This window comes from Echiichthys vipera (assembly GCF_963691815.1).
Source record: "Echiichthys vipera genome assembly, chromosome: 22".
Classification (NCBI taxonomy): domain Eukaryota; kingdom Metazoa; phylum Chordata; class Actinopteri; order Perciformes; family Trachinidae; genus Echiichthys; species Echiichthys vipera.
In genome coordinates this window covers 2,634,511-2,645,300 of record NC_139847.1, presented here as the reverse complement: position 1 = coordinate 2,645,300, position 10,790 = coordinate 2,634,511, and the positions used below count along the sequence as shown (strand labels likewise).

General features: G+C 48.6%; 1 protein-coding gene across 1 annotated transcript in view; it reads right to left on the bottom strand.

The window, feature by feature from the left end:
- Nucleotides 1-2,561, bottom strand: part of trpc5a (transient receptor potential cation channel, subfamily C, member 5a) — a gene marked incomplete at both ends in the record, with an annotated part of 62,908 nt that extends 60,347 nt beyond the window's left edge. Inside the window, 3 exons of the mRNA XM_083937139.1 lie at nt 1-191; nt 1,166-1,268; nt 2,529-2,561. The exon at nt 1-191 is cut by the window's left edge and continues 60 nt beyond it. Of these exons, the coding sequence (XP_083793265.1) occupies nt 1-191; nt 1,166-1,268; nt 2,529-2,561 (327 nt within the window). The remainder of the gene's footprint in view (nt 192-1,165; nt 1,269-2,528) is intronic.
- Nucleotides 2,562-10,790: the final 8,229 nt, after the last annotated feature.

Genomic DNA, 10,790 nt, shown 5'->3' with positions numbered 1-10,790 from the left:
CTTCCTGATGGCGTAGAGCAGGGCGTCGCCCGTGTGGATGCCGTGGTCGAGCAGGAGCTCCATGATCTCCAGGTTCTCATTCTCGATGGCGATGAGGAGCGCGCTGCGGCCCAGCGGGTCCAGACAGTTCACGTCCATGTTGTAGTAGACCTCCGCCTCACGGAGGGCGTGTTTGACGCCCGCATAGTCACCTGGAGGGGTGGAGGGAGGGACACACACCAGGGTTCAAGTCTCCACAGACAGTTGGGGACGATTTAGTTCATTATCTAGTGGTCCTCAAAGCAATTTCAGTCCAAAGCAACTGGACTTGGTTCTTTGTCAGGAAGACGTTTCACCTCTCATCCAAGAGGCTTCATCAGTTCATGTACGCATCCGACCAGACTGGGACTGGACCAGGACCAGGACCAGACTGGGACTGGACCAGGACCAGGACCAGGACCAGGATAAGGACCAGGCTGGGACTGGACCAGGACCAAGACCAGGACCAGGACCAGGCTGGGACTGGACCAGGCTGTGACTGGACCAGGACCAGGACCAGGACCAGGACCAGGACCAGGCTGGGACTGGACCAGGACCAAGACCAGGACCAGGCTGTGACTGGACCAGGCTGTGACTGGACCAGGACCAGGACCAGGACCAGGACCAGGCTGGGACTGGACCAGGACCAGGACCAGAACCAGGACCAGGCTGGGACTGGACCAGGACCAGGACCAGGACCAGGCTGGGACTGGACCAGGACCAGGACCAGGGCCAGGCTGGGACTGGACCAGGACCAGGACCAGGCTGGGACTGGTCCAACTAACTGGTGTGAGATCCAGGTATTTAACCTCTCACAGGGCCGATGATGTCACTGGAACCCTTTGATCTCACACCAGTTAGTTGGACCAGTGCCAGCCTGGTCCTGGTTCAGTCCCAGCCTGGTCCTGGTTCTGGTCCTGGTCCTGGTCCAGTCCCAGCCTGGTCCTGGTCCTGGTCCTGGTCCAGTCCCAGCCTGGTCAGATGTGTACATGAACTGATGAAGCCTCTTGGATGAGAGGTGAAACGTCTTTCTAGACAAATAACAAAGTCCAGTTGCTTTGGACTGAAATTGCTTTGAGGAGAACGACGACCTGGACACATGAGAACATTCACAGGATTATCTTGTGGTGTTGTGGGTGAAACGGACCTTTCTCCACAGCGGTGAGGTAGGCCCTCTCCTCTGCAGACAGCTCCACCTCAGCCCGCACGATCTGAAGCGGGATACGGTCGCGGTACGGCGAGTACGTCGCCTAAACAAACAAAGACAACAAGAAAAAAGAACCTGTAAAACACAGAGAATTACCAGGCACTGAAGCAAAACTGTCGTCTCACTGACAATGAGTTTGCGGTTACTTGGAGCTAAACTCGTATAAAGCTATAAAGACGAGTTTGTTCTGCAGCTTCTGTGATTCATTATGTATTTTATTAAATCTGTATGGACTTGAAGTTGTGCTTCTGGGTTCCCAGTGCGCTGTCTCCCATCAGGTTTGGTCTCCGTCTATCGAGCTTCAAAGTCTTTTACGCCAGTTGTGATTTCCTTATGACTTCGGCGGCTGCGTAAAGTCTTAATCCACAGCTAACAGCAGAGGAAGGACTAGAAATGAGGGTAGAGGAGGTGTTAAAGGACACAAAGGTCGCTTCAGTACATCAACTGGGGACTTGGTTAGCACTGAAAACACGGTTCACTATCAAATAAATAAATATATAATGCAATAAATGACATTGGCACTGGGAGAGTACAGATGCCCCAAGGTAAATGGTGCATTCACATGCTCCTTGAATGGTCCCATCCTAGTGGGGACGTCATTCTACCAAATTCAGTGTGTTCCTAAGCTTTAAGTGACGAAACAACATGGACGCTCGTAATTCATTTCCCAGAGTGCCCCATGCTTTAGGGTCCTTGTCCCCCCCTCCAGGCCCGTTTGTACTCTCACTACCTGGGCCTCGGAGAATGCTTCTTGCTGCCTATACGTCATCACGCCGTAACACGTCACACGCATTGATGACGTCATGGCGATGCGTGGCTTTGTTTCCAGATCTTTCCGTAGACCTCGGAGTTTTTGTGCGTCTTGTCGACTGTTTTTGAATCTTTTCATCGACCAAATCTGCAGTAAACACTCCACCTCCGCATCACACCAACGTGAACCTTTCACCGCCATTGTTTGAAATGTCCGCGCATGGTCCCTCCTTCTTTTTTCTACGTCCCAACAGGCGCACAGGAAATGACCTCAGAACCGCCGTAGGCCTCGTGCTCGTACACGTGCGCACGCTCATGCTCGTACACGTGCAAACGTGCTTTACTAAAGCCCACCTCTCTCAAACGGGCCGTGGACGGCAAGCGTGCCGCAACTAGACGCGGTACGGTTGCACTCACACTGGTCAAAGGAACCAGACTTTAGCTGTGAAACGTGCTCGGGCAAGGGACGGATGGACAGTGGGAGTGCGCCCTAAGCCTGCAGGGACTTAATGGAAGTCATGACCTTGTGTGACTGTGTTTGTGTTTGACTCACCTTCTTGTAGTACAACTGTGTCATGGGATTCATCGCGCCAGCCTGGAAGAAAGAAAGGAAGATGGAAAGAAGTGAGTTATTAAAGAAGACCAGGACGAGATGAATCAACAGTAAAAGTGACATTGTTCACGTAAACAAGACAGAAGCAGGCGGCGCTGAAACACGACTAAACAATTCAACATTTGCATCAAAGCTGGCACTCTGAGTCATGACTCAGTGGATTCTGAACACAGACATGATACATATATTTATAGATTCAGCGTGTCTCACACTTCCTGTCCGTATAAAATAAATGTCTATAAATACGCTTAATAAAAAGACGCTCTCTATGACGAATCATCATGTTTTTATTACGGCTTTGATTTATATAACGTCTTTCTCAGTGCTCAAGGTGCTTTACAGAGTCCAGGTTCATTCACACAGACGTACACGGTGGTGGTAAATTACGCAGTAGTCACAGCTGCCCTGGGGCAGACTGACGGAAGCGTGGCAGCCAATCAGCACCTACGGCCCCTCGACCACCTCCTCAAACACACATCAGTCAGACACATTCACACGAGGCAAGGCTGGTGAAGTGTCTCGCCCAAAGAAACGACGACCATGACACAAGTAGGGCAGGGCAGGGATCAAATCGCCGACCCTTCGGACATTGGCTGACTCGCTCTACCACCTGAGCCACAGTCGCCCTAGTCCTGTGATGATTCAGGCTTTTGAAACTAAGTTCATCTCATCTCATCTTCAGGGTCTCGGGGCAGCAGCTTTAGCAGGGGACCCCAAACTTCCCTTTCCCGGGCCACATTAACCAGCTCTAACTGGGGGATCCTGAGGCGTTCCCAGGCCAGTGTGGAGATCTAATCTCTCCACCTGGTCCTGGGTCTTCCCCGAGGCCTCCTCCCAGCTGGACGTGCCTGGAACACCTCCCTAGGGAGGCGCCCAGGGTTCATCCTTACCAGATGATCCTGAACCACCTCAACTGGCTCCTTTCAACGCAAAGGAGCAGCGGCTCTACTCCGAGTTCCTCACGGATGCTGAACTTCTCCCCCTCTCTCTAAGGGAGACTCCAGACCCCCTCCTGAGGAAACACATTTCACACGCTTGGACCTGAACCTGGTTCTTTGGGTCCTGACCCAGCTTTCATGACCACAGGTGAGGGTAGGAACCAGGACTGAGCTGTAGATCCAGAGCTTTGTCTTCCTCAGCTCTCTTTTCATCACAACGGTGCGGTAGAGCGACTGCAGCTCCGCCCCCGCTGCTCCGATTCTCCGGCCAAACTCACGCTCCATCGTCCCCTCACTCGGGGACAAGATCCCGAGGTACTTGAACTCCTTCACTTGGGGTCAGGACTCATTCTTACCACTAAAACTAAACTAACTTTAAGATGTTAAATGTTATATTTCACTGGACTAAAGACCAGCAAAAACTTCCTCCCGACATTTGAGGCCTTGCAGAGAACCTGCCGACAGCAGCAGGAAGGTGTATTCAAAGCCTCCAAACTGCCTTAATTGACAAACGGAGACAGTGACGGACTTGAAGCGGTGCAGATTAACGTCTCAACATACATTTAGCTCAATAAACAGCAGGCAGACCAAACATAAGCCTCGTCTCGCAGTATTAGAGGCTCTCGTCTCGTTAATACATGTAATCCCCGTGAACCGCTGCCTCCTGGAGAACGCTGAGGGGCTCTGCTTGTTTGCACATTTGTGTTCATTTGTGTCGGTTTGATCGTGACGTTGACTTATTGCACCGTAATTACCCCACGTTTGTTTGTTCGGGGGGGAGATTCGTCGACAGATGATGCTTTGTGATTGCTTTGCATTAACCTACGCAAAGTGAGATTCTTACGCAGCAGTGGGGGAGCTGTCAGAGCGAACGTAGAGGCAAAGAGACACAAAATGACAACAAAGAGACACAAAATGACTTCAAAGAGACACAAAATGACTACAAAGAGACACAAAATGACTTCAAAGAGACACAAAATGACAACAAAGAGACACAAAATGACCACAAAGAGACACAAAATGACAACAAAGAGACACAAAATTACAACAAAGAGACACAAAATGACTACAAAGAGACACAAAATGACTTCAAAGAGACACAAAATGACAACAAAGAGACACAAAATGACCACAAAGAGACACAAAATGACTACAAATAGACACAAAATGACAACAAAGAGACACAAAATGACTACAAAGTGAAATAAAATGACAACAAAGAGACACAAAATGACTACAAAGTGAAATAAAATGGCAACAAAGAGACACAAAATGACTACAAATAGACACAAAATGACAACAAAGAGACACAAAATGACAACAAAGAGACACAAAATGACCAAAAAGAGAAACAATGACAACAAAGAGACACAAAATGACCAAAAAGAGAAACAATGACAACAAAGAGACACAAAATGACCAAAAAGAGAAACAATGACAACAAAGAGACACAAAATGACAACAAAGAGACACAAAATGACAACAAAGAGACACAAAATGACCACAAAGAGACACAAAATGACCACAAAGAGACACAAAACGACCACAAACAGACACAAAATGACCACAAAGAGACACAAAATGACCACAAAGAGACACAAAATGACAACAGAGACACAAAATGACAACAAAGAGACACACAATGACTACAAAGAGACACAAAATGACATCAAAGAGACACAAAATGACTACAAAGAGACACAAAATGACTAAAAGTATTCTGTTTCTAACTCTTTGCGTTTGGGGGTCTTGTTCCTGTGGAGACAGGGGGTCCTGGTCCTGTCTCTGTCCCCACTTGTCCCCCGTGCCACCAGCTGATCACTGGACTAAACCATGCGCGGCTCAGTCCGGTCTAATGTGGTCTGGCTCAGTTAAACCCGGCTCAGCTCAGCTCAGTCCCGTTCTGGTCTCTGAAGGTCACCCTGAATGAATCCACTGCACATAAATCAGCTAAATGAAAACGGCAAACCGCGGTACATTACGCAAAGGTCAGACACGTACAGGACGCCGAGGTCGTGCAGGGTCCTCCCGCCTCCTCCTCTGCAGCGGCTCGGAGAATAATCAGCCTCATTATTGCAGAGATAAATGAAAGTGTGCGGCGTTTTTGGGAACAACTGTGAGTCTGGCAGCGACTGTAAATAACCCCCGGTAGCATTTAGACTCCAGGGCGCCATGGAAACTGCCGGCTGAGTCGGTATTTTCAGTCCACTTGACAAAGCCGGTGACTGGAGGCGCTCATTTAGCCGTCAGCTGTTGATAAAGAGTCGGCCGACAGCGGAGACGTCCTCCCTCTCTCTCCTCTCACACACACAACACTCCGAACGACGACAGTGTCGGCAGAGCGAAGCGCTGGCATCACTCTCACACCGATACGTCTGACATTTGTGACCACGACACAACGGGCCCCTGAGCGCACACACACATGTTGGAGGCCCCCGACCGAGACCACCGAACCACGTCTGCACAGGGACAAGACACAAAAACTCAGTCTCAAAGAGTCGATTCAGAGTCATTTTGTGTCTCTTTGTGGTCATTTTGTGTCTCTTTGTGGTCATTTTGTGTCTCTTTGTTGTCATTTTGTGTCTCTTTGTTGTCATTTTGTGTCTCTTTGTAGTCATTTTGTGTCTCTTTGTAGTCATTTTGTGGTCATTTTGTGTCTCTTTGTGGTCATTTTGTGTCTCTTTGTAGTCATTTTGTGTCTCTTTGTAGTCATTTTGTTTCTCTTTGTAGTCATTTTGTGTCTCTTTGTAGTCATTTTGTGTCTCTTTGTAGTCATTTTGTGTCTCTTTGTAGTCATTTTGTTTCTCTTTGTAGTCATGGTGTGTCTCTTTGTAGTAGTTTTATGTCTCTTTGTAGTCATTTTATGTCTCTTTGTGGTCATTTTGTGTCTCTTTGTAGTCATTTTGTGTCTCTTTGTGGTCATTTTGTGTCTCTTTGTGTCTCTTTTGTGTCTCTTTGTGGTCATTTTCTGTCTTTTTGCAGTTTTTGTTGTGTCTCTAGATTTTGTGTCTCCTGTATGAAACGGTTGCATCCTCACTGTCCTGCATTATTATAAATTCTAACAGCCTGGTTTCGGGTCACATCACACGCTCTTTCAATGTTTTCCTCAGCTCCTCCGACTCTCACTCACTTCCATTCTCCATCGTAAACAACGTGGCCCAAGCACCGAGACGATGGAGGCTATAACTGCACCACAGCGTGCTACTGTAAACACATATTTCTATTTTGTCAGCAAAGGGACACTTTCTCCCCAACAAAAGGAAAATATAGTCTCGTGGTCGGTCATTATTCAAACGTACGTCATGTTTCGTATTTATTCATGTGCATTTGCCACGTCCAGGCTTCTCTTGCAGGCGGTTTGGACGTCTCATCTGTTAAAGCAGTGCAGCCAATAACACTTTCATGCATCATGTGCTGATGTTTTGCCTCCGGGACGCGTTCGTGTGATTGCAGAGAATCTAAAACCTTTAAAATCTCATTTAAAAAAAAACAACCAACCCCCGCTGACGGTGCTGTGAGTGGAAGTGGATTCAGACCTCGTGGGTAAAGCTGCAGTGCTCTCGCTGCCCCTTCGCTAATTGAGTTTCCCTCCCTCACACAGACCTGCTGAGTCTGCTGCAGAGCGACTGCAGTCAGTCCAGTGCGCCTCCTGTGAGTGACGATGGCATAAAGCGGCTCCTCGGCGTGACCTCGGGGGTTCAGCCGCTTGTGTTTCAGGGTCAGGACGAACAAGCGACGATTCATTCAAATGATGAACGCCACTTCACCCTGATGCATCGGAGGGTGTGAGCGTGTTTGCATTCTCATGAACTGGTCGTTCTCTTTTTACTTGAAGTCGCAGCTTCATCAGTCTAAGGCTCCCTCTCCCTGACAAACTCCCGTCAGATCCTCCGACTCTGTTCTTTAAGCCCGACCTAAATCCAGCACCGACTTACGGCGACGTCGTTTTTCTAACACAGGCGGCTTCAAAGAAGGCAAAGCTCTGGATCTACCGCTCAGTCCTGGTTCCTACCCTCACCTGTGGTCATGAAAGCTGGGTCAGGACCCAAAGAACCAGGTCGCGGCCGAAATGTGTTTCCTCAGGAGGGGGGCTGGAGTCTCCCTTAGAGAGAGGGGGAGAAGTTCAGCATCCGTGAGGAACTCGGAGTAGAGCCGCTGCTCCTTTGCGTTGAAAGGAGCCAGTTGAGGTGGTTCAGGATCATCTGGTAAGGATGAACCCTGGGCGCCTCCCTAGGGAGGTGTTCCAGGCACGTCCAGCTGGGAGGAGGCCTCGGGGAAGACCCAGGACCAGGTGGAGAGATTAGATCTCCACACTGGCCTGGGAACGCCTCAGGATCCCCCAGTTAGAGCTGGTTAATGTGGCCCGGGAAAGGGAAGTTTGGGGTCCCCTGCTAAAGCTGCTGCCCCTGAGACCCGACCCCGCCCATAACAGATCAAATTAACCCTTACTATTATAGTATTAACATGTCAGTAGAATAAACAATCTATAATTACAGAGTTCTATCACAAATGCATCCTAATATGAGTAAGAACTATAATTATATATGAATATTATAAACAATGATGCATAAACATTAGAACTAACTATATATATAGAGATATGATGAATGACATATATTGTAATAGGTACAGTCTGCATATGTCAGAAGCAGCAGTTTGTTTTTCGTGTAACAACTTTTAACGGAGAACTGCAAGAGAGTCGCTAACAGCCAGAAGTGCAGTGATTAGCTCAGGGCAGCACGGTGAAGGCATTCAAAGGTCTTTTTTAACCACTAATGCTGCTGAAAATAACAGCAAACCTCTGCAGCAGCATGAGAAGAGTCCCTACACACAAAACAAAGCACCAATGGGCTCCTTGCTTTGGGATTGACTTTGGTAATCCACTGTAATGGACTTTACTACGAGAGGAGCTGGTACAGGGGCCAGTAGGTAAGTCTTTAAAACACTCTTTGAATAAACTCTGGCTTCACTAACTACGCTGTTGCTGCTTTGTTTTCTGTGTAGGGACTCTTCTCATGCTGCTGCAGAGGTTTGCTGTTATTTTCAGCAGCATTAGTGGTTAAAAAAGACCTTTGAATGCCTTCACTGTGCTGCCCCGAGCTAATCAGTGTTAGCTACGTCCAGCTGTTAGCGTCTCCCCCGGATTCCTCCGTTAAAAGTTTGTACAGGAAAAAAAGTGTCTCAATGGCTTATTTGATGAATGTAAGTGCTGAAAAAGACCAGGGGGTGATTTTGCAAGAGAATTAAACTTTAAAGCTCATTATTCACGCAACATGAGGTGGTTTTAGCGCCGTGACGCTGTCGGCACAGGCTGCAGACGTCGGTTACTTCTTTAATTTGTTGGAACGTGTCGCAATGACAGATGGAAAGTGATGTGAGCATCGTACCCTCGTAATCACCCGAGCCTTCGTGCTCTCGAAACTTTCAACACGGACCGGGCGTCTAACGAAACACGGTTATTGCAGATTTATGACTGAGGATGTTCGCCGCGTCTGTGTGGCGTCCCCCCCCCCCCCCCCCCCTCTTTAGAGAAGAGGTTAAACTGCTGCGGCGGTCTCCGCAGAAGATGCAGATCTGCTCACGCCTGCAGGTTCGACAGTCGAAATGATGTGCGGGAGATTAAACGATGTGGCTGCCATTAATCCGTATAGTACGGTACGGTGTGTGTGTGTGTGTGTGTGTGTGTGTGTGTGTGTGTGTGTGTGCAGGAGCTGGAATGCAGATGCCTTTAAAGATCTGCATAGTGAGGGGGAATTTATGCTGACGGCTCTACAACACTCCAGGGACCGTGGCACGGCAATGCAGATACACTCGCTCGCTCGCCCCCTAACTCTCGCCTCCCAAGTTTTCCTCTCTTTCTTTCTTCCTTTCTGGTTTCTGGAGTAATTTCCTGTCCCTCCTGCTTCACCCTTCACTTTCATTTCCCTCCAGCCTGGACGCCGTCTCCTGATCTGCCCCTCATCTCTCGTCTCCCGCCGGCTTCCTTACACCTGCGTACGTGTGCGCGCGGCTGCGTGCGAGTGCTCCACATCTCACTTCTCACTCCTTATCTCGCCTCTTCAGAAACCCGTCCCCGGCCCCGACACCCTCATCCCTCACTCTCTCGGATGTTCTGCTCTATTTTCTGTCTCTTGTTTCCGTCGTAGGGAAAGAAAAAACTCCTCCATCTTGAACTCGTCTCTCCTCATAATTCTTATCGTTCCTCGCTTTCCGTCTCATTGCCTTTTACTCGCCGCTCCCCCGTCTCGCCCCCCCCTCGGCTGCAGCATAAAACAATTCCTTTCCTCTCTCTCTCTCTCTCCACATCTGTCCCTCTCTCTCTTCTCCTCCTGCATTTTTTAAACAGCGGTGTTTGTTTTACAGAGAATATCAGAGCCTCATCATCTGAACCCACCCCTACTTTACCCGACGCATAAGAAATGGATGAGCACATGTAGCCACCATGTGCCGATGACAACAGGCAGACAACGTGCTGCTGTTGTGGAGCGTTGTCGGGACGAAACCATGATGCAGCACGGCGTCAGTCTGCAATGCTCCAAAAAGCACGCTGACGCCACCAAACACGCGCCCACCCGGGCCGTCCTAAACTCAAATAAAGGATCAACTTTATGCTGATTTTCTCCAACATTGGGGAGCGTCGACACACGGACGACCGGTCGTGTGGGAGCACAGTCGTCAGCCGCAACTCCTACGAAGTTAAAGCACTTGAAGCTAATGTGGGGAAAGACAGTTGTTGTTCTTTAAGCCCGACCTAAATCCAGCACCGACTTACGGCGAGGTTGTTTTTCTAACACAGGCGGCTCCAAACACGAGATCAACGCTCTTCTGATTAGACTCACTTTGGTTTTATAGATATAGAATATAGATATTTTATCTCTTACATCTGAAATCTTGCTTTGGTACACTGTATTTTTCATTTTTCACTATTTTCTGACTAAAACGAGACTTGATTCATGTAAAAAAGTTCATCTCTATCTTCGTTAGTTGCATCTTTGAGCCCAGTTCAGAACAAAGATTTGCAACGAGTTGAAATTTGCAACGAGTTGAAATTTGCAACTCCTTGCAACGTGCAGGTCTGCAGCGTTCTGAACCCTGCCAGTTCACACCCGTGGGACGAGGCCAAACGGTGTATCATCTGCATAATCAGTGCGCTTCCTGTGAGTGACGATGACATAAAGCAGCTCCTCTGTGTGACCTTGGGGGTTCAGCCGCTTGTGTTTCAGGGTCAGGACGAACAAGCGTTCTCCGATGATTCATGATAAAC